This window comes from Colletes latitarsis, chromosome 9 (genome assembly GCF_051014445.1).
Source record: "Colletes latitarsis isolate SP2378_abdomen chromosome 9, iyColLati1, whole genome shotgun sequence".
NCBI classification, from domain to species: Eukaryota; Metazoa; Arthropoda; class Insecta; order Hymenoptera; family Colletidae; genus Colletes; species Colletes latitarsis.
This window is the reverse complement of record NC_135142.1, coordinates 18,031,541-18,057,175: the sequence shown is the minus strand read 5'-3', so window position 1 is coordinate 18,057,175 and position 25,635 is coordinate 18,031,541. Positions and strand designations below refer to the sequence as shown.

At 34.8% G+C, this 25,635-nt stretch overlaps 1 protein-coding gene across 1 annotated transcript in view; it reads left to right on the top strand.

Annotated features, from left to right (window-relative positions):
- Positions 1-25,635, top strand: part of Stet (stem cell tumor) — a 500,321-nt gene that overhangs the window by 466,439 nt on the left and 8,247 nt on the right. The window contains exons 8-10 of the mRNA XM_076773056.1: positions 2,033-2,175; positions 12,963-13,075; positions 25,185-25,340. Of these exons, the coding sequence (XP_076629171.1) occupies positions 2,033-2,175; positions 12,963-13,075; positions 25,185-25,340 (412 nt within the window). The remainder of the gene's footprint in view (positions 1-2,032; positions 2,176-12,962; positions 13,076-25,184; positions 25,341-25,635) is intronic.

Here is a 25,635-nt window from a genome sequence, read left to right as displayed (position 1 = left end):
CTTTATTTCCTTATTACGTTCCACTTTTTTTTCATTTTATTCCCCTGTCTTTCAACCCCTCTACTATTATTATTTTCTCCTTCCTTTTTACGAAAGCTGCTTGCTCTGTATTTATACGTAGTTTCGCTAAATTGCTACATTTTACTGCATCCCCTGTTTTCTATCAGTCACTCGATATTTTTCGCTCTTTGTTCCTTATCCCTTTCTTTCATGCTTTTTCTTTATTTTATCGTCGTCGTTTGATTCGTCTATCCTTTGTCTATCTTTGACTCGGTTTGTCCTCGACTCTTTCCGTTGTCGTTCATTTTCGTTACTCGTGCCTTTCCTTTTTTAAACCGAATGGAAGACGTTTCCCTTCTCAGCCACTGCGCTCCATGGCTTTTCCAGCTGCCCGACCGAAGCACAATTTCCATTCTCAGGTGTGTTCTCGCAAATTTCTCTGTTCCATTAGCACAAAGGAACGCGCGACAGTCACGCGCTTCTCGAGTATCGGAATTAGAGGGCTTTCGGTTGATTTAGGACTGCATTCGCCATAAAAAGAGCCTAATTGAAAGATGAAACACGAGGTAGAGAAACGTAATTACGGATAATAATGAAACGTTGGTCATAAATGATGTTATTTCTTAATAGTGCAAGTAGTATTCGTATCAGAAATGTAAAGACGGACCTATGCGTATAACTTATGGAAGAACATACGAGTAGCTTTGGAACTGCTCGCGTGTAAAGTTTCGATACTTTCGATACGCGTTACTAGACTGTTTATTAAAATATTACAATCAATGAGTGATTTATATTCGTAACAAATGTTTTCAACGTTACCGATAATGATTGTTTCATGAAATTTCGTTTACTTTGATAGTCTGTTAGCCTCAGTTTAACAAGACTAATACAATTTCAATTAATCTGGTTAAATGAGCTGTCGAAATTTCGATATACGGTCAACGAGAGTTAATTGGCTTTGCAGATCTGGATTGGGCGCAAAATACGATCGATAGGAGATCGAATGGTGATTTTGTAATCAAACTTTTCGGAGCAACGATAAGTTGGAGTTGCAAGAAACGAACAAACGTTACGCTATCATCGACGGAAGCGAAATATACCTGGTTTATCAAAAAATTTCGGAGAAAGGATCCCAAAAAGAATCATTATGTATGAAGACAATCAAAGCTGACTGAATCTCGTAAACAATAACGAATTCAGCGATAGAAACATATAGATACACGATTTCACTTCATAAGAAATTTAAAGAATCAAGAAATTGTTTTACGAACGAAATGGCAACTGATATGCTAACAAAGTCACTAAGAAAAGTAAAGCTGAAATACTTGGAAGATGTGAATTGAGCAATTAATAAATTATTATTACTGCCATCGATTGTGCCATGAGCAGCATAAAAACATTATTATTATTTAATAAAAATTCTATTGTCATTCCTTGAAAATAAACCTCATTAATGTCTACACATAATTATTCATTTATTCATAAAGTTAACCAACATGAAAATCCATAGTAGTCCCTTTTAATACCCAGTGATGATATTGGAAAAATTATTGATCATAAGAAAAGTTACTAAGTTTGCGATTTTTTAAAAGTGATACTCTGTTCTCAAATTTTTAAGTCATACGAAACTCTGATTTCTCATACTTTGACGCATAAATCCCTTGTCATTTTTTATTATGCAGAAGGTATCTTTTCAAAATTAATGCTATTGTTTTATGTTTTGTTACAATTGTGCATTGACTGTCCCCCATTTGGAAACGTTAATTAATTAGTTGAAAATAGTGTTACCTACTTATTTATGACGGTGACTCTGTAATTGTCGCGGTTTGTGCCTCTCTAATAGTCGCCTAGTTATTCATAATTAAGTAGATTAGAATTAACAGTACGTCATTTCTAGTGTTCCCTTTGTTTAACTGTTGTAGGCTTAACTCGCAACAATCAGAAAGACACCGTATTGTAAACAATTATCGAACTTCGATCATTTTCTGTGTGAATATGTTTATCTATAATTTCAATTGGTTTCTCTTTGCAGCTGGGTTTCTTCACATATTATACAGTAGCGATGGGAGAGGTAAATCCTTCGGGTCCGGTACCAATCGATAGTGTCTTCATTTACAGACCGGACAAACGTCTCGAACTTTGGAGGTTCGCATTCTACATGTTCCTTCACGCAGGGTGAGTACCACCAACTTTACAACAATGAAATGAAACGATCTTTTGTTAAACGCCTTTAAGTTAATCGAAGCCATTCTGATTTAGAGTATTTTAGAGACTCTACCCTTTTCTTACACTTTCTTAAAGCTTTAGATCTTAACAGAATGTTCCTAATATATTACATTGAAATTTAATAAATTGGTTAATTATTTTTTTTTATCGTAGTCCTGTCCATAGCATTAGTCATACAGAAGACAAAACTATATAAGTTTTTAGTTTCTGTTAATTTCTTTCTAAAAAAGCATATATTTTCTTAAAATATATGTAAATAATAATCCAAAGTTTGAAAAAGTTACACTCAACAATGTTTGAGAGTAAAATTCATATAAAAAATCTCTGCTTCTTATCGTTTTAATTTAGTAGACTTTTTAATGGATTTTCCTGAAAACAATTTTTGTCGAATTGTGATTGTGAATATTGTTTTGCAGAAAGCATAATTCAACGATAAAATAATTTGTATCACGATATATAAATATATATCAAATGAGTTTTATTTTAAACAATTTTTCTCGCAACATTATACTCGTTATACTCATTCCACTGCGACATGGGAAATATGAAAATTGATATTTATAAACAAAGTTAAAATATTCGTCGAAATTAAGGTTTCCAAGTATTTATTTAATACGTCCATTATACTCTTCTTTGTTTGTTCACATGTTTCATGTGAAGACAATTTGAACAGTGCACCGCTTTGTATGACACACGTAAATAAATAAATTGATAACTTATTGAAAGCCAAAAATGTTGAATTGTTCAACTGCCTTTAAATTTACAAAATTGTTTCATTTGAGGTTATTCAAAGATCATTAGTATTGTCGTTAAATTCATTTTAATGCATACTACAACTCTGGATTATATTAAATACTTGTTAATATGCAAAAAATAGCTATTTTCTAAAATAATTATAAACTGTACAAAAAAAAAAATAAATAAAAAATATTGCTCACTGAATATTATTTTTAATGTTGCGAGTTTAATACTGATAGTTCAAACAGAGACTGTTTTATAGTTTTATCATAGTCCATAGGAAATATTTTCATGTAAAAATTCTTTCTTAACACATGAATTTGTATAGTTTTCTATAACTGTCGTTTCAGTCATCCGGGTAGCACTTAACATTTTTGCTGGTATTAACACTTTGATATCAACGTCTCCCATATTATATTATATTATAGATAACAGTACTTTCCAGTATGGAGCTAAAACAATTAATTCTCAAGTTGAGATGTCGAAGGAAATAAATTTTAAGACAAACTTTAGATTATGTACTTTACAATTGTCTAAAATCGAAGTTTTAATCTCGTCGAGAATTCTATTGGGAGTCAACGTGTTAAACATTGCAAATCTTCCTCGTATTATTCGACAAAATGGAGAACGTAAAGTCGTTAAAAACACTGGGAAGCGTCGCGAATAATATCGTTATTGTATTTCATTAAAACGCGTGGATCCCGTCGTTTCTGGGCAAAATTACGTATGTCCAATCAGAGAAGAAAGTTTGGTAATTGAAATTCAGACCGCGTCCCGGCGAAAAATGTCCCGCGTGACAAATTGCACATTTCGCTGACCACTTTTCTCGATTGGCCGGCCTACGTCGTGAATGCACTCGATGCAACTCTCGCGTTAATCCTTAACGCTAATTTCGCCTTCCAACCCCTGGGCGAATCACGTTGCAATCTCTCTCCAGTTCGTCGCAAATCGAATTCAGCTATCGTCCTTCGACTCGAACCGAATTACGTAAATGTCCTGGCACGCGCCAGGTTCCATGCTGGAAAATACGTTTTCTTCCCCCTTCGATCACCCTCGCCCTGGTGGCTGGCTATTTTTCTAAAGAACCGTCTCCCTGATCTTTTTTTCGTCTTTTCTTTTCCCCTCCAACCCCCAATTTTTGTTTTATCTGCCTCAACCTCCGGAATAGTGAAAACGTCGAAGGGCACTGGGAATTTATTTAGCCATATCATGGATTTATACTACGACTCAGCTGTAAACTCTTCTTGTATCACTGCACCGTAGGCACATATTCACCGTTCTAGATAATAAAATACGCGGAAAAGAAGATATAGTATCGGGACATTCGTACGTTCCCTCGTTTATATAAATTTAATTTAGAAAAAAAGCTTGTACATGCACGTTAACTATCAAACTAAATCCCTCAAATTGTCCACGAATACGAAACTTTGTCACACAAGTTGTCATTGAATTTATTTTTACTTGTTGAAATCCAAAAGTCCTATCCAGATTTATTTTCTTTAACACCTAATCTTGAAAATTAATTTTTTTGGCTGAAGCCGGTAGCAATTACACGATCAAACGAGGTAACGTTTCAACTCTGGCTCGTTCGGGAAAAGCAGCACGATTCTCGAAGGGCTGTTTCCGATTTTTCGTTCCGTTACAGCGACCACTACTTTTCCACCCAACGATAGCTTCGGAACGCGAAGAGTAACGCGGAAAGAAAGGCCGGGAACGATAGAACCAGGCCTGCAGAGAAGTTTTCAGCAGCGAAGCTCTCTAAATTATTCATGGAAACGCCAGATAAGGCGACCATTTTCCCTACGTGCGTATGGAAACGGCGATAAGAGTGACCCGACATTTTCCCATAGACCGTGTGCCCCCCGCGTCGTGTTCTCTTTTTCTTCGTTCTCTTTGTTCCTTCTCTTCGCTCAAAGCACTATCGACCTTCCCCAAAAGGACTATTCTTGTTGCTGAAAGGATACCGCGATATGGCGGTTATTAATGCGAAAAGAAGATCTATTTTCCTCGATAGATCTCTTTCGAACTTCCATAGACACGTTTGCTTATAATAACTTCGATTATTATAACTGCAAGAAAAGAAGTCCAATAGTCTTCTTGGGGTTATTTTTCGAGGGTTGAACTTTCTACTTTCATATTCCTAAGTTAAGTTTCTTTGAAGGTACTTCTACACTAGGAAGCGAAGATCATCCTATTTTAAAAAATGGTTCAAATTCAAACGGCCCCCAGAAGTTTAACAAATTTTTTATCCACCTGAAACTATCATGAGTTTGAAGATTAAAGTTTCTTCTTTACGATGACCTCTTGAAAAGTTTATGTGTAATCTTTATTCGTCATTTTATACTACTTTGATTGTGGTGTGTATCGTCGATATTGGAATAATAGTGAAAAAAATGATGCAAATTTATTAGAAAACATTCAATTATATTTTATTGAACATTTTATGTTATAGAGTACGATTTGAAAGTTGAACGTGTATTTTGATCAAAATAAATTTCTCATTCTATACAAATGCTGACTTTTGTTAGTATTGTAACACTGAAGTAAATGAAAAACGAAGTCAGTAAGAATTAAAATGGATTTTGGGTTGTAAAACTAATAAAAGAATTTTTATGCAATTTATGGGAGAAGTAGCTTTTGATAAAACACTTGAAATAAATATTCTTATAATTGAATTCTGTATTTAAAAAAAAATAAACGTATCGTAACTTCTATATTGAGAGTTATTTCGCCCTTTCAAGTGGATGTCAGCCGATTACAAAACAAAAAACATGTCAAATACATTGTTCTTCAAAAACTACATTCTCCATAAATTTGATCAAAATCGACGTGTGTCAGTTCGAAACGTCCCTTGTAAACGGAATACTGTGGTGGCTATAATTGAATAATTTACGGAAACAAAGCATCCAATTCAAAACAAGGTCGTCGTAATTGTTTTTATATTGTTTTGGAAAACAGAAATATTGTTTGATTTTTCGATCTAACGAGCACTAAATATTGCAATTTCGTAACATTAGAATAGAAAATGTGATTGCATTTTCTAAATAAATTAATACGTTGGACTATTTTCGAACTAGTATTTCGACGTTCAGAACCGATCTTTCGGGAAGCAGAGAGTTCACAGGAACGCCGTGAGAAACGTAGATGTCGAGAAAAATCGAGACAATCGGGGTAATTGCAGGAAGTGAACGCGGCGCACCGTTGGATTAGACAATGGTATCGCAGAGTTCACGAAAATAGGAGGGCAGGTATCGTCGAAAAGATGTTACCGTGCAATCCGCGTTCCGCTCGCGGAAAACGAGTCACCGATCGTCGAATACGTGGACGAACGATTCGAAAAAAACTTCACGAATTAATTCCCCGTAATAAACTCGCGATTACACGGAAACTCTGTGACTCGACTTCGTTTTCCTCGGTCTTTTATGTTCCGCGGTGCACTTATAAAAATGCAATCGCCGGTCTGAAAATGAAGCAGCTGTCGCCGATAGTCCGATTTCGCCTCGAGTTCTAAACAAATTTCTTCGGAACAATTGATTTCCAAGTGAAGGGAAGCCTCTCTTTCTCTCTCGAGAAATGAGGGGGAAGAAGAACTTTCTTGGCGAGGAAAATCGAAATCGCAGCGATGAATCGGGAACGGGAGACCCCGATTTAAATAACGACGTCCATCTTCCTCGTCCGACGAATCGGGCGCACCCGGATCCTTCGTCACCGACGCGGACATTTTATGCATGCTCGACGAGCGAAACCATTATGCGAGACTCGTCTAATGTCGTATAAATGCAGAAAAGAAGGCCTCTTCCTTAATACCCTCCGGGGAACCCTGTCGTTATTCCTTGCGTTGGGACGCGCCACGTGCAAACCGGCAACTTTTACTTCTTTTTTGCCGTGGAAGATTTTCAGGCCGAACAAACTGCACCTGAGAATCGCATTTTACGCGGAACTCGAGGAGACTTTGTACCAGGATTCGAAATCGTAGTTTCCGTAGATTTGTAACTTTTAACACTATAAACTTTCCACAGATTAAGTTCGTGCAAAGTATTAGTGAGCCGCATCGTCTCTTCAATTTATTTTAACAGTTGATACACATTTTTTCAAATTATAACCTAACAAATGGAAAAGAGTTCGATGAAGTACCCTTGGTATTTTCTAGTATTCCTAATGTCAGTGACGTTATTAAATAAATTTACAAGTATGGTGCTCGTTTATTGTATTTTAAAAATACGTTGGAGAACATTCGATTTTACTCATCAGTAAAGCATTTCTAGCAAGCCCTGTCTTAGATGTCGATCGAGCGCTTGTGAGAAAGCGTAGCCCTCTGCTGGCGAATACAGGAAACATCGCCACAGTACCATTGTGTTTAAGAAGGAAGTAGGATCATGAGAGTAGATAGACTCCGTGTATAGTAGCGAACGTTTAACTTCTGCATCTGATATTTTTTCTCTTCTATTTTCGATGAGAAAGTGAGTTGTAAGTCGTCTGAATTAGCTGACTCGCCCTGTACAGTGGAATCAAAACCGTTTGTCGCGCATAAAGTTCACGGTAACGGAAAACGGAGCGTCGAAAAGGCTTGCGCTACGTCGGCTCGTTATTGGAATCACGAAACGCTGAGACATCAGGCTCGACAAACTCGTTCACAGTGTGACGATAAGTAAGAAGTTTTCGGGGTGTAATTAGCTACTAGAAAGTAGTTAGATCGGCTGACGACCTTACTCGCGTTTGCGGAACATTAAAGTCAGCTCGTTGAAACTACACCTTCCGCCTTTATCCTACCGTTCTCGAGTTTTCATTCAAATCGATAATGTCTGTGAATTCGTTCCCTAGATCGTTGAGCACGCCTAACCCACAATTTTCAAGATACGCTGATAGTATGATGCTCGATAGTAAGGATGGGAGTATTGACGATGATGGTTCAGTTTGACACGATATTTTGAAATATTAGATTAGGGATCAAAAAGTTAGAAACAGAAGCAACACAAAAGAGTTTCAATTTACGAATTAGGGGATAATTCGTGATGTTTAGACTGCGGATTTTTATGCATTTATGGCAAAAATATAAGAAATACTTCAAGTAAGATACGAACTCTACAAAGCTCTCGTTTCATTAATTCTATTAATAAAAATATGAATTTGCATAAAGATCCGCAGTCTAATTATGTTCTAACAAAGAAGATTCAAAATAAAATTGTAACAATTTTTATATCATATGTTTACGTATTAATAAATTTCTCAGAAATGTTTTTATGTTATAAATGAAGTTTTCACTATTGAAACTGAAATATTTTAATTCTTTCATTACGTATTAATTTCAGTATTACTATTGGATTCATGAGGATTCCTCGATGAAAGTAGATTCGAACTGTACATCGTTCGGTCTAATTTTAATTACGCATAGTTAACAATTTTCCTGAGGTGATTCAAATAATATATAATTAAAAATACCACGTTTGAAGTTATGTTTGGTCTGGGTTTCGTCGACAAAACCACCTCGCGTCCATTGATAATATTCTCACAAAGATATAATGAAAAATATAAAAAAACGTTACTTTACATTTCTGATTACATACCTCCACTTTTCTCTTCGGAGTATACGTATTAGGTTGTTAGGATAATTAATAACGACATTCGTGTAAAATTAAAACTCCGTATATTTGAAGGAAATATATATTTTATTCTATTATGTATGCACCATTTCCTTTGATTATTTTTAATTTGGTATCTTTGTAACATTCTTTCCAACAAATTTTTAATTTTTTCTACCACGAACGTAAATAGTTAATTTTTCAAATGAAGTGGGCGAAACGTTGTTCGATTCCAACAAGAATTTTGGTAACTTTTAATAATTTCAACGCTTTGAGCAACCATGTATCTCTCTATGATGCCTAATAAATATACTGTATTTATATAAATTCCAAATAAACTGGTGGAAAGTCTGAATTCCTGGAGCTTGCTTCTCTCTGCAAACGTATGATCAATTTTCGAACTTAGCACCGCGTCCCGACAACGAATATTCGAGTCACGACGCAAAGACCCCCCCCCCCCCCCCCCCCCCCCCGGGAGGGGTGCAGAGAAGACAGAGGACAGCTCGAAGAAGGGGCGGCAGTTTCGGTTAATTGGATAGCAATTAGACGAATCCTCCAGCATTGTCTACGCGGGCAAATTACACCGGATTCTTGGTTCTCAGTTTCCGCGAAGGATGATCCAAACCGAATCGAAATTTCTATCCACGAGTTCGAATGATAGATAGCGGTCTTCCGTTGCCCTTACAAAGAGGATTTTCCGTTCTCTTGTATTATCGTTTTGTCATCCTCTCTGGCTTCCGGCTGTCTTCGAGAGGTAAGAGCCTCCGGAGCTCTTTTTTGCACGTTCCATTTCGGAGATTGCGTACTTCGAACGAATCGATGCCTATACATCCTTCCGTCTTTGCATTTGCGAAATTGTTCCAAGCTGGAATCGCGCGTTTTTGGTCGTTTGTTGCTTATAAATGTATGGCAAAACGTTTCAGCACTTTGAACGATGAGACAAAATTTAATTTTTTATAGCGTCCCAGAAAGTATCGTACACTTTGAAACCTTAATTTACTAAGTGATAAAACATACTTTCGAGCACGATGATTTATGATCTTATGGCACCGTTCTGAATTGCATTCCACTCCAATACCATTCTGGTTCTTTCTTTCATTCTATCAATGTATATACATATGTATACGTATACATTATTTCAATGTATGATTTATCGATAACAGGAAACAAAGATAAGTAAAATCTCCAATATTTTCTGAGACATCCTAAAACTATGTTTTTATTATTTTAAATACTGCTTTCTGCAATACAAATTGTAATTTTTTATTTTATGCAATCGTGTTTCCGCACTCCTTTCCTGTCTAATATAAATTCTGTTCGAGGCCCAACTTTAACTAGCACTAGGTTAAACAATTGTAAAATAGCTACTTTATGGTATTAGACGTCGTAACACATACAAAAGCACCACCAAGAATCACGTCAAATCAATTATTCTAGCCTTAGAGTGCTTGATGAGGCATTGTTGTCTGGACTGTCATTTTTTCAGCCTCTTTTGTAATTTCTTTTCTTAACTGTAGGTAAACTGTCTTATATTAAGACTCTTTTTTCATCTACAAGTATTCAGAATTGTGGGAGTTATAACTCTTTGCTCGATGGCTCTTCTAAAAACTGTGCTCGAATATGGCTTCTACGATTGCAGAAACTGAGAGGAACAAAGTATCTTCGTTAACACTAGAACTGCCAGAGTGTTAAAAATTTCTAATAAAACTTGTAAACAATTTACTCGATGTTTACAAATTTACCATGGTTTTCTATAAGAAAACGAATAAACATTTATTTCTATTCTATTATACATTTTTTAAAATTTTGATCGTTTTAATTTCTTTGATACAAATAAATACATCCTAATTGTAGTTTTAGTGTTGAGAAGAAGGGTGCAGTTATAGCAGGGACCAGGGAAAAATGAAAACCTCGATAAATAAAAATGGCGATATCTTGATGTCGTTTAAATAGTTCGGCAATCCTCTTCGAAACGAACTGTTTTATTTTACGTCCGGCTGATCAAGGGCTCTTTGACTCGATTTGTAGCATTTGTTTCAGGCCGAATAGTCGACGCGATCGACAACACGACGCCCGTGAACTTCTTCGGGCGTCTCGGTGCCTTCTCGACAGCCGATCGGATTCTTCGGTGCGTCGACCGCATTGTAATTAGACGCGACGGTGCTCAGACTCGTCGAGGATGCAAATTGTGGGCTTAATAGGCTCACGTCTTACTTGAGCGACTCAGCTTGCATGTCAGGCAGTCGAACTCCGTTCTGGAATTCCTTGTTCGGGGCAGTTTTTTCTTCTCAGTATGATCCGAGAACTTTCTTACAAGTTTTCGACCAAAATTACTCGATTCTAGCATCGATCGGATTTTCCCCCGGCAATATTTTGATTATCATTACGTTATTAATCGAACACTCGATTTACAAAAACTTGCCAATCGTAGAGAAATGATTGTTATTCGATAAAACTAATGCCAAAACTTGATAAAATTATTCGTGCATAAATATGTGAAAGTTGAAATGCTTTGAAATTAAGAACATTTAATGCATAAAACTGTACGATTAAATACTATAAATGGCCAAATATCGAGACATTATTTGCTCTGGTCAATTATTGGTACGTTCACCTTGCAACACGATCTGAAAAACTGACTACAATTTTTTATTTCTTATTTCTTCTTTTTTTTTTTTCTTTTTCTTACTTAATTTCGAATCCATATCGCGTATCGGAGAACGGCATTCAATTCGCGATACCGCTAGATGAAACGCAGTAAATTTCTTCGACGCCACTGTCATACGAATTTGTATTTCCGTTGCGATCGAAAACTTCGAACGTCGTAAAAGAAATGTTTTCATTATGGACGGGGCTAGAGATTGGTTTTGAGAAACTAAAGAAACCGCTGGGCGCGTAAAACCACTCTTACGACTGAAGGCGTTTCTACGTCGTTGAGATAAGCTTGACCATCCTCGCTTCCGGTAGAGAAGTTTCGCCGGAGTAAGAAGATCAAATTCATAATTGCTGCGATTTCACGGTTTAGAGCCGTTGCTACGATAGTGGTTGATCATTGAACCGAATTTTCAAGAATGCATCTCCTATGGTATCATTCTTTCGATTGGTTTCTTTTAACTTTTATCTGTTGTCTAACTTCCAATCCATTCGAGTTCGTTTTAATTCGCATTCGATGATTTTGGACATCGTTTGTGGGCTACTAAGATCAAGCTTGTGACTCGCGTCGTCTTAACCCTTTGGACTCAAGTTTTTTCTATTCGTATTTTAATTATTTTGCCATTAGAAATCAATAATCCTATACCAGAGATAGTTACATATTGATTTTGAAAGCTGTTTGATTACTTTAGAAACTAGGACATGTCCTATCACTTTTTTTTAGTAAATATACACTCTCGATTCTCTGTTAGTGCGTATAAAAATTTGAATATTGTATATCGATTCTAAAAATTGGGCAATATATCCTATCAATTTATTTAAACGGAACGTACTGCCTCAATAATAACTACTTATTGTCATGATTATCAATCAAAAGTAACAGTAGACAGATAGTCGGACTAAAACAGTGCAAAATAATGCATCTTCAACAGACATATTGTTCTATAGGCGATCGAGAATAATCGCTGGGATGTATGTGTTCCGCTAGGGCTGAAAAGGTTAAATTACGAATTAAAATCGCCAATAAATTACCTTAATTTCCCGACGTTTTTCTCCGATTCATAGATCAAACGATGGAAGCTTCAAGCAAAGTTATTCCGATAAAAATTGCGCTCGTTCGAGCACCCTTTCTTTCGCAAACGTAATATATTCGATGACCGAATGCAAAGAGTGGCTGCCTCTGCGTATCTTCTTTGTGTTTTATTCGGTCTGAATCTGTATTTGTACTTTTAAATGCGACAATTTAAAAGTTTCATTATTGAAGGCAGAAGTGAACGTTGAAAGAACTTTTTCCACTGTTGTCCTTAATATAAAGATTGAAAAAGTACACTATATCAAAAGCTTTGAATAGAATTTTACACAATATTTTACAAATCTGATTTCGGTTAACATAATTCACTAAATCGAGTAATATAACCACTCCAACATTTACCTCGAGTATATATTAGTTCATAGTAAGTACACCAATACTCTTCCTATGACCTGAACTAAAAATAGAACGCTAACATATATTTGTCATAACAATTATAGAAGTGAAAATAAATAAAGCTTGTTCGAAATATTTGAATTACGCGACTTTTGAATGTTACCGAGCAGATGAAAAAATGTAAGATATAAAATCCCGAGAAGAAACGCGTGAATCCTTATAAATCTGTACAAATCTTTTTGTTCCATTTTTCTCATGGACTCGTTACGATTCTATCATGCAATTTATATGTTTAAACAAAAGGGAGGACCGTCTTAGAAACGTCTGTGCTTACATTTCAGGTGGCTTCATCTGCTATTTAACCTAGGAGTGCAGGTGGTCGTGGGACTTCCCTTGGAAATGGTTCATGGAAGTCTGAGAATCGCGGCGGTCTATATGGCTGGAGTCCTTGCTGGTAAGTACCGAATATATCTTGGTAATTTCTAAGTATTACTTACACGAATTACATACGTAAGTTTGGATGTGACGTATCGTTTTAGGACGACGAATCATAAAACTTCTGTATCGCTTCTCTAAGTTCCGAGAATTACAACTAAAATATTCTGTTCTAAATAACTAGTTCTAAAGAAAATGATAAAATCAACGAAGAAGAGATAATTCCATAGTAAAATTATTATTTCAGATTAAGGACGAAGAAGTAGATATGACGAGTAATGGTCAAACTCGTACGTCAGGTTTATTAGTACATATATATATACTAAACGTTCCTCTCATAAAGAAGTAAATAACATAGTCAATAGGACTAACATTTTTCGATCCATGAACGCCGCCTAACAACTTTTCTTGGCCACTTCCGGATTTTCAATGGATCAATAGTGCATTTAATTGCCCGTGATCGTTAAAAGCTAATTCTCCGCTAAAAGAAAAGTATATCGTAAAAAGTACTTTATTCAAGAAAAATGATTCCTCTCGGTATATTTCGCCAATATAGAATTGGATTTCTAGAACTGAGTTTCTTCCGGCTTCTCCATAAATGTAAATCATTTTTATTGCTTCTGCTTGACCGTGTAACAACATTGTTCCGTAAAAACGATGTAAAGTACTCTCTACATAGTCTCGTTTCTTGCGATAAAATCAAGGTCGGCCAAATTTTATGTGAAGTTTGAGCAAGACTCTGGTCTCTGAACGGTTGAAGAGGAGAGTAAATAGGATATAACATTGAGAATAAGAGAGATAGAATATCCACGAGCAAGTATACTCGGGAAAAAACCTGGTTGCAGTCTCGGGAAGAGGTTCGTATAAAGTTATTGTATTCCATTTTGATAAAAAAATATGGAAATTCGGTTGAGTTGTTGACGTACCTCTCCCAAAGATAAAAGTATTTTCAGACATCGCGTCCTCTAGGTTTTTTCACGTAGGTGTACACACGTCGCACAGTGGGGTATTTACCCCTCGAAACCGGGAAAAAATCATTTTATTAAAATATTCCCATGATGAAATTCCATCAATAAATTTAATCAAGTAATTTTCGTTTGCATACATATTTAAAATTTTTTACGAATTGAAGATATGCTCACATTACCTATCACATTTTTTGTAATCATACATGATAAAGGAGTCATCCCTCGTTAAATAAACAAATAGTTGATTTTATCTATGTCTATTTCGAATGATCAATTACAAAAAAATCCAAAATTAAAATTGACAGAAATAGAAATGTTCAATTTACGAATCACGTATGGGTTCATTTTAAGAATCATTACTGTAGTGTGATAAATAATTGTACCCGAATCAATACTTCTTAATTACCTTTCTACTTCGTTCCATAAATATTCAATAGAGTACTATTAAATACAAATGTCACGCGACTCGAACGAATGAATAACAAATATAGCGGCCATGACAGACAAAAGTTCTATCGCTCTTACTGTAAAATGCTATATCAAGGCGATCGAGATAAATGGAATACCGTGTAGAATAAAATAAAGAATCGACAAAAGCGTTGTATACACCGATTTAGCGAAAGCTCTGTCAAAGTGCATTTAACGAGGATATTTGCAACGAAGGCTCGTCGATAGCTCCATGCGTGATTATGCGCCGGCATGTAATACAGTAATGCGCGAATGCACACGACAATATTCGTAAATTTAAATCACTCGACGATTCTCGCCCGCGTAAATGCACGCTGGCACAGATGCAGCTACTAAACCACGATTCTATTTCTTCTCTGTAACACAATTTGTCCGCATTTTCATTGACCATGTTTCGGAATATTCCCAGCATGGAACGTGTTTTTACACTTTCCACCTGATCCTTTCTATCTTCGTGCATCCCCCCTAAACCCTCGTTAGTATCTTTTCCGCTTTCCCCGGCCTTGTCGTACTTCCTTTTCGTCCTTGATCGTTCTCCTTCCACTAGTTTCGACCTATCGCGTTAACCGAGAATGTAGATAGAGGTACTTAGATACAACGCTTCCGAGATTCCGAGCGTATCGCGTATATCTATATAAACGCGCATGCACGCTCGGTGTTCCACGTATGTATTACTATGGATCGAGTCGGCTCTCACACATTCATATAAACATAATTGCTATTTGCATAAATTCAATTACACGCAGATCCCGGGTTATTAGCAGCCATGAAAGTAAAACGTTGCAAAATATAGAGTGCACGAATAGCAAACATTTAGAGAAATGTTTAACACTAAACCTACCGACACAGTATATAACCAGTCTTTCTATTTTTCTTTTACGAGGTAACGTACTTCTAAAGTTTGAATTATGTGTATAAAAAGTTGTATTTTAAAGTTTATTCGTAAGATATCTTTTTATTTTATGTCACATATTTTTTCTTAAAGTATCCATTTTAAAAATCTGTACAGAAATATTCAGTAATTTTACTCTAAATGTGCATACTATAGTATTTTAACTCGATACAGAAAATTTATAAACTACGTCGAAATTTTTAAATTTTTATCGGATAGAAAATAAAACGCCTTTGAAAATGGATTCTGTTTCACGTCGATACTGTAGTTAATTCCGGAGAAAACATTTATTTACGAGAAATTGTTGGCAGTCATTACTCAAGCATCCTGTATTCAAATTTAAATTGATTTTCAATTAAATTAACAATTTAGAATCTAGTTTCATCGCAGATTAGTCGTATAATCAATAGGAATTGGTGAAACTTCTTTAGGTTTATAGCGTCAAAGTAAATATCAAAATAAACATAGAAGACAGCACAACTAATAATAGTTGATATATTCGTCGGATAGAGAATGAAAAGTCCTTTAAAATGAGTGTTTATTCAAGTCGATAGCCTAATTAGTTCCGGTGATATATAAGGGTTCAAAGCGTTTGTGTACTTTTCATTGTTTACATCGCGAGGTCATTGACCTCACATGCTCATATTAAACAGTAATTACGATATTTCCAAAACGAAACATTGAATCGACAGAAACCAAAAACTATTTTAAAGGGAAGGTTTTATCGCTTCTAACAGTGACTCAATTATGAAGAAAACACTACTAGCTTCGGAATTGTACGTGTGTGAAATTTAACTATTTTTAATACATGTTGCTAGACTGTTCTAAGACAGTGAAAACTAAAGATTTTCTCCTTTCATCTTTGCTATACTATATTTCCTATTTATATCGGAAGCTAACCAGAATTTGACACCAAATTTTGTCCGATTTTTCACAAAAAAAAAAAATATAAATCGTTCAACCGGTCGTGGTAGGTTTAGTGTTAAGATCACTGATACATTACAAAGATATTTAATTCATGATATCTTTTGTATTTCTGCTTTCTGTTTCAAATAGTAACGATTAATTTTATCGTATAAGTGTCGTAGGAACATAATTTATGTTCCAAAGAAGGTGGTCTTATATTTTTAGCTACTATAATACCGTAATTTCTTGGAACCTGCAACAAGTGCCCTAGTTTACGAGATCGAGCCGCGTGCCGAGTTATATTTCTTTGAATTGACACGAAATCAGGTCGCTAGTATAATTCTTGCATTAGTCCACTCTTCATACCATATTAGGTATTTATTAAAAATTCATCTATCCGATAAAATTGTCTCGAATCGCGTTTCTCCCGTTTCTTCAGAAATTAGATATGAAGAAAATAATTTCATCGATAGGGAAACAGAGCTTACAACCTCTAACGAATTTATCGTTTAATAAATTTTGCAACTACAGTGGTCTCCCGTTAAAGTTCGTACTGAAAATAAGAATCACTGAAAGTGAAATAAAGAGAACTGTTCAACGTTTATTCAAATCAAAGTGTGTATATACAGGGTGTTCGGTCACCCCTGGGAAGAATTTTAATGGGGGATTCTAGAGGAGAAAATAAGACGAAAATCAAGAATACCAATTTGTTGATTGAGGATTCATTAAAAAGTTATTAAAAAATTAAATTGAAAAATCTCATATCGTCCTAAAAAAATTATTTTCAGGTACGGGGGTCAATTACAATCATTTTTGGTCATTAGACATACCCTCGAAGTCCTATCCACTTTCAAGAAAAAAATTCGAGTAGGTACTGAAATTTTTAGACGAAATTAAAAAATTTCAAATCATGCTAAAAAAATTATATTTAATTACAGGGGTCAATTACAAGCATTTTTGGTCAATAGACATACCCTCAAAATCCTAACCATTTTCGAGAAAAAAATTCCTTACCGAAAACCTAATGTGAGGCCAGAATTGCTACCTTGAAATTTCATGCGAATCTTTAAAATGTCATAACTTCCGAACGGATTGGACGATTTTAATGTTTAAAAAAGCAAACTACGCGTATTTTGATGGAGAATATGTAGAAATCGTAAAAATATTCGAGAAGTTGATCCTTGACCTCGCAAAATGAGAAAAACCCCATAAAAATGGTCCAATATTCAAACAGTCATAACTCCTCCAATAGTGAATATATTTCAATGAAACTTTTTTTTGAAATAGATCTCATGAGTACCTACAAAAAAGTATTAGACAATTTTTCTGTAGGGCTTCAAACAAAATTACTAAAAATCAAAAACGAATTTTTAAGAAAAATCGACAAGGGGGTAGGTGCTCAAATTTTTCGACGAAAAAAAAAAATTTCAAATCGTTCTGGAATAATTATTTTCGATAGCGGGGGTTAATTACAAGCATTTTTAGTGAACAGACATACCCCCGAAATCCGACCCACTTTCTAGAAAAAAATTCGAGTAGGTGGACAAATTTTTCGGCGAAATTAAAAAATTTCAAATCGTTCTGGAAAAATTATTTTCGATTGCAGGGATCAATAACAATCATTTTTGGTGAATAGACATACACTCGAAATCCTAACCAGTTTTGAGATAAAAATTCATTACGGGCATAACGTTAAACGTTAATAACTTTTTAACGAAGCATCCATCAACAAATTGGTATTCTTAATTTTCGTCTTATTTTGGCCTCTATCTTTTTTTTTTTATAAATTGTAAGGTTTTTCTATGGTAGCTCAAGTTTAAAATAGCAAAGGATAATTAGTTAATAACGTTACATCTTATAACATATTCACCAGTAATTATCAGTCTATTCTTTCGTATCATACTTTTACTTACTTTGCATCTTTTTAGTACGTTCAATGTCCGATTCTTATATATTTCTTCTTCCTCATTTTTGAACTTAATTTATATGTTTCGAGGAAGATTTGTTAGTCTTATGTATGAACATTTAATGACCAAGCTTTTAACGTTTACCTCGTTGATACAGTTGCAGAAATTGATGGGACGTGGCTTCACGAACTATATCGAGGGGAAAAACAGTGAATATTAGCGAGGGACTACTGTATGATGTCGTTGATATAACAATAATTGAACAATAATTAATAAACTGTGGGTTGTGGGACAATGGATGGTTCTTTAACTTACAAAAATTCTCTGTATGATTTCGACCTCGAAACAAAAACATTGAAACTTATTTCCTTTTACGTCCAAGTGTACTACTTCTGTTGTTATGCTTTGTGAGTAAAAGGACGTACGTCGAGTCCCGGTGTGCCTATCATTGCACACAGAACCGTATTGTACTTACGAATGCATGCTAAATATTAACGACGAGATTGCGGGTTTTAGAAGCAGCGGTAAACGTGCAAAAGCAATGTTTATAAAGCAGAGCACCAAGTTCATCGTGAAAACAGAAATGCAAAACAGTTTCATCTTCCCAATCTACCTTCGTATTTCTTATTAAACTGCTACTGCGATGTTTATGTCCCACAAGAGAACATTATTCTCGTCGCGCTTAAAGATTTTAGTAAAATACGAGTTTGATACGTATTTACTCGTTCGATTCTACGTCATACATGGTGAACATGGGAATTATTATGTAGTTTAAATTTTCTTTATTTATTCGTTATGTATCTCTAACCTTTTCCAATTTGAGTTGGGTACGTATATTGCAAATTCATAGAGATTGATACAGTAATGATTCTTAAAATGAAATCTATTATAATTATTTATTTTAATTTAGTCAGAATTTAATACATCCAACGATACACATTCATCATATACCATTATATTATTAAATTATTTAATATGGTAAATAGCATATTTTTAAGAATATCTTTCTAAAGCTAATAGGCTGTGGCTTTTAAAAAGCGTGAAAAAGCATTGTGTTTCATGCTTCACTCTAAGGGTAATCCCTTAAGTTGGGAGAGATAGAAACGTTCAATTTACGAATCACGTCTGGTGTTAATTTTAAGAATCATTACTGTAGCTCAAAGAATTGTACTTAGAATTTCGACGAAGAAAATCCTGGGTATTTATGTCCTTATTGGCTTTTTATCTGTTTCTTCGCAGGCTTATTTTGCGAGTAAAAATTCAATCGAGGTTAAAACAAAAGCCGTACGGCTGGAGTCATTGCGTTTTTAAAGAATAGTATTATTAAATGATCGAAGTACAGAAGAAACAGCTTTGAAATATTGATTTGAGCCTGGTAATGAGAGTGAAACACTTTTTCCTTGGGCTGCTCTTTCTTTCTCTCTTTTTCCCCATTTTTCCCTGAGCGTCTCTCGTCTTACCTAAGCACTCGCTTTTCTGCCCCATTCCATCCCGTGAGAATGCGAGGTGGCGACAGCTTGTCTGAGGCCATCGTGACAGGATTACTTCGTATGCATCGCGGTCGCGACGATGTAATGCGATTGTAACTACGCAAGTGCAACGGCATCTGTCTCCTGACACCTTTTCCTCTGCGTTCAACTTGTTCCTTTTATCTTCTAATCGTTTTCCATGGCTCTCTCCTGTCTACGCCATACTTGGCGACGTATCCTCTTGCGCGTTTCTCTCGTCGTTTATCTTTTCTTCGTCGAGCTTCAGCACGAATTTCATACACAATAGAGAAGAAAATTAACGCTTTGCATTTTGATAAAATTGATACTCCTCGATATTGTTCGCAGTTGTTTCAACTCACCGAGTTGTGAGGTCAGGAATTCTGAAGGAACACGTTTAAATCTTCGTATTTAATAGATTTGCAATACGTATTTTTACACTCTACTTACGGTACTTAAAAAAAAAGATTATTTTTCCCCATATATGTACTGCGACTATGACAAAAATCGCTAAATTGATGTTCGAGATGAGTTTTGTCACGCAATGAAGCGATGGATATCATAAACAACCGTTTTAAAGATCTCGACCAAAATTCATCGAAGTTGAAAGAGATTACGTTGAAAAATAAAAACAATTTAAACCCGTACTTTTGCAGTTCTGTGAGTAGTCGAAAGTTCAACCATATCAAGCGAATATGGGTCGTGTGGTATCGAAGGAAAACCAATTTCAGGAATTTTTGCTGTCGCAATTACGGAAATCAGTAATTGCGTTTGAATCACTGCCCATTGTCGTGGTAAAACTTCTTGCCGTGTCAGGTCGGGCTTCGTTTCGACCAGTTGCCAAATAAAGTCCAGCTGGCAGATTATTTCAGGGATTAACTTTCATAAAAAGGTTCAGTGTTTTCAATGACGTTCGATTTGGAACGATTCGAATGCTATTTGTATGGAAGATAGTGAGTTTTTTAAACGTTCTTCGTGAACAGTAATTCTCCTAAGTAGATCATTCTTGCAGCAAGAAAATACAAAACGTTACGATTTTTGCCTTTAAATCGAGGGCAAATACTCCTAAGCGAAAAAAAATTGGTCGTTCTCTCTTCGTATTCAAGATATAATTATTAATAACCTCTGTTACATAACTTTTTCAATAACTTTTTAAACCAGATCAATGCTTATGATTCCGAACATTCATAAATTTTGTAGAAACAATAATGATAATAATGTAACGAATCCTAATGGCCTTAAAGTGAGTCTAGGTTCTAATAACTATAACATCTGATACCAAAGTGTGACATATTGGTGTTCGTGAGCCACTGATTCTGTGCTTTGTCCAAGCTGTGGTCAGGGAAACTTAAAAATCAATGTGATTACGAATCATCCAACCAGATCACTGACTGTTGTAAAAAGTTATAAAAAATGTTATCACACAGGCTGTTCCGTTATTTGTGAAATAGACGGACAGAGGGTGATTCCACGTGAAAAAATAAGTCGAGAAGAATGAATAAAAGTTTTTCATACGAAGCTTCGTTTTCGAGAAAATCGAGTTTGAAAATTTATCGAGTACGCGTGCAATAGAGTTGGGCTTGGACATAGTTGGAAGTAGAAATAGTGAATAGTGGACAGACGCGCCAGCCAAATCGTACTTCAATCGCACGCATATCCAACAAATTTCCAAATACAGTTATCTCAAAAACAGAGAATTTATATAACAAATTTCATTTTACATTTTCGACTTATATTCCCATGAGAACCCTACTTTACAATTTACATACTACCCGAAAATTTTCATGTACATATTAGGTTGTTCAATAAGTTCGTGCGGCGTGTTAATGGAATAAAATATCTATTTTTCTAAAAAATGTTTCATAATCTATTATACATTCTCTATCATTCTCACGTCTTCTTCTTAAAACTCTAGTTATTTTTTAAATCTGGATTCGAAGAATTCGACATTTTTTAAGTTAAAATCAATTTTACAATCAATTATATAGTTTCACGTCATTTGTAAAAGGAAATTACGCTGTTAATTAATTACTCGTATTATGTTAATTCAACACACCAACCTTCATTGAAAAATAAAATTTGTAGCATTTCATTTTCATGAGAGTATTATTAATGAAATGGAAGCGAGGTATTGCTGAAAGTAACTTCAATTCCGACCTCATTCGGACTACTTTTAATTATACGTTGTTTGAATCGCTTCTGAAAAATTCCAACTACGTATAATTAAAAATAGCCCGAAGGATATTATGTGTAACCACTTCTTTATTTGGTTAAATTTTGTTGATTCGTTGGTACTACATTTTCTTAAGTAAATACGATAAAAAATATGATAATTTCAATTATAAGAATCACTCATCGAAGAATGAATCAGGATCCGAACTTTCTTTTCTACGTACTGTTTTCGAACGGAGCTTTAATAATCGAGGTCATTTTAATCGTCGAAACTCTCTTGAATGGTCAGATCGAAATTCCCAGTCTGTCTCAAGTGTTAGAACTCTTGAACTATTAGATGGAAGGCATAAGTACCTTAAAGCTTTTTGTACAGATTAAAAAATGCAATCATAATTATAGAATTCCATTTTAAAAAGGCTGTAGTTGCATTTTGTAGATGAAATACATTCATTCATCAAATACATAGAAATTACATTCAATTTGTGCATTATTCGATATGTCAAATTATAATTAATTTACAAATATAACAAAAAAATCACCTATCCAACACCGTTAATAATCTCGTAGTGGATGCAGTGGAAAAGAAAATAAAGAAAAATAATTTTTGCATAATTCTATTAATTCCGCCTAGCAGCATCGTTTGCAAATATTGTTCAATGAGAAGCACTTCGTGTCGCAGAATGATCGCCACGTTGTCGCGCCGATCGCGTGACACGGGGACAATTATACGTTGGTATGTGCATATCGCCGTGCACTGACTTTTCTATATGCGTGATACATTTTGCATGCGTAATACGGAACTCTCGATGCTAGACGGTCGTCTGGTCTACGTCGCCTTCCTTGAAATACTTTATTCCCGTTATTTAACTTCTGGCCTTTTCCCTCGTTTATAGTCACCCTTATTTCCGTTACTGAACATATTTATGGCGTTTCTTTTGCGTAAAATCTTAACTCCGTCATCCAGTTGACGGTATGAACACAATATCTTCAGCGTGAAAATTTCTATTTAATTTTCTGTCATCTACGATAGACTATCCGATGCAAATAGTTCACGCAAACAAATTCAACAAATTATTCTGGCTATGAAACTTATTAATATTTATCATTTTTTAGAGTAGTATCATTTCATAGTCTTCCCTCGTTACTTCTTATTTTTAATGTACATATTCATCCTTTCTTGCTTTCCTCGCCATCTTGTGTGTATTCTTCCAATTTGGTGTTCATCAGTGTTAATTTTGTCGTTTCTATTATTCTTCCTTGATCATAACGTTTCCACTTTTAAGATCTATAATTTCTTATTCCAATATTTGTTCTTATTGTCCGACGTAATATATCATTAACGAATTAAGATTTACTTTCGAAATTAACGTAGCTCTGAAGAAGAGAAGTTGATCAATGTGTTCGGTACATAATTATTGAAATAAGCATGCGTAATAAACATTTCAAAGTAATATTTTTTTTCCGTTTTTTCCAAAACGGATTATATAATACATGTTATAGTATAGTAATTACATAATATCTGGTGTATTTTCGAGGATCTGTTCTGAGGAGAACGCGTTTATCGATTTACCATCGTGTTTCAGACGTTCGCCCGTAAATAAGCGTAAAATTGAAAATTCCAAGGACGTCGCGTCCTGTAGGTACGTAGAATACTGAAAGAAAAAAATCCATCGTATCGGATAAGGTTTATTTTATTCGAAAATAATCTTGTCTGATCGATAAGAAACGATCATTTCTATTACAAAAACGGCTATACAGGGTGTTCGGCCACCCTTGAGAAAAATTTTAATGGAAGATTCTACAGGCGAAAATAAGACGAAAATCAAGGATATTAATTTCTTGATTGTGGCTTCGTTAAAAAGTTATAGAAATATTTCCGGCCACACAGTATGTTTACGGTAAAGAATTTTTTTCTCGAAAGTGGATAGAATTTCGAGGGTATATGTATTGACCAAAAATGATTATAATTGACCCCTGAAACTAAATATAATTTTTTTAGTATGATTTGAAATTTTTTGATTTAATTTTTTAATAACTATTTAACGAAGTCCCAATCAACAAATTGATATTTTTTATTTTTGTCTTATTATGGCCTCTAGAATCTCCTTTTAAAATTTTTCCCAGGAGTGGCCGAACACCCTGTATAAGAAATATATTGTATTTTGGGAGTTGAGACAATCCCCCACAAAGCTCCCCGTTCATTAATTCTATTAATAAAAATATGAATTTACATAAAGACCCGCAGTAATAATACTGTTGTTATGGATCCGTAAATAACTCGACAGTCGAATTACATTTTAATATTATAATTGTAACAAATTAGAAGTCGATGATTGTAAAAATCCTCCTTGTAACGAATTATATCCTACATGTGGCATATCTTACAATGTTTGACTGAATTCCAAATATTTATTGCAATTATTATTAAGCCCATCGGAAAAAAGAAATTATACGAGATACGTTTAAATATTGTAAGAGTCTGATTTGATATTAAACGATACATATTTTGTTCTAAATTCATTATAGTAATGACTTATGAATTTAATAATAATAAAAAGTATAATCATTTCGTGATTAATGATTCACGAGTTAATTATGTCTAATGATCACATTCGGTTTGATGATTCGTATTATTCATTAATCGTAATTATTGATTATTCTGTGTTCATAGTCATTAATCACTAACTTGATTTTACGGTAATCAGAATCGTCGATTGTCAATCAGACTACATTTTACGCAACACTGAGTACATAGTCAGGTTAAGAATCTTCTTAACATATTACTGTTAACGCCATTGTCGCCTGATTCCGACTTTATATCGACATTTCCCTCGATATTAACGATTTTATCCTAATCCAAATATGTTGCAGTCCTTGTGGTAATAAGGGGGAGGGCAAATTCATCATTTCAATTTTTAAAAATTACAAACCCCTGATATTGGCACTTTTCACTGATTTTTACGAAAACTACCCTCGCAAAAGAATGTTTATCTCCATGACTGCTAAACAAACTCGTGATTTTTTCAGTTTTAATCGTGAAGGACATTGGCATGTAACTATTAAAGATAAAAATTTTAATGGAAGTGTAGAAGAAAGACCTAAATTCTTTTTTTTTGCGTGAGTTTAACGTTGGATTCTAAGCAACTTGGTTCTATCTGTGGATCTTTCAGATTTTATCAAGTATTTTAGGTATTGGATCTACTTTTGTATGTGAATGTTTCATGAAATCTCAAAAGATTGCCAAACTTATAGGCTGACGACATTATTTTCCACGACTCGAATAAATTTTGGCCACGAAATACAATGTTTTTTTTTGTTATGTTCGTAGGTTCTCTGGGTACATCGGTGTTTGACACAGACGTGTATCTTGTTGGCGCCAGTGGGGGTGTTTACGCTCTTCTGGCGGCTCATCTAGCCAACGTCCTCCTCAACTACAACAACATGGAGTTTGGCATAGTCCGGTTAATAGGCATTTTCGTAATCGGTAAGATTTAGAAAAATATCCATTTGACCCAGTCTGTTACGTAAGAGCGCACCCTTACTATTTCTGATAAAATAAATCGCGTGAAAACGGCACAAAAAACAAAAAGATAGGCGATAATATAGATATTAAAAGAGTTTAGAGTTTATAGAGCCAAAGTAAAAATCAATCATGGTACTGAAATTCTTCGCTGAAATGATGAAGTAGAAAGAATATACAACGCAACAAAAATCACGAACAACTTGGCAGAACACACTTCAACAAATAGGTGTTCTATACTTAAAGAATTGCTTTTAAT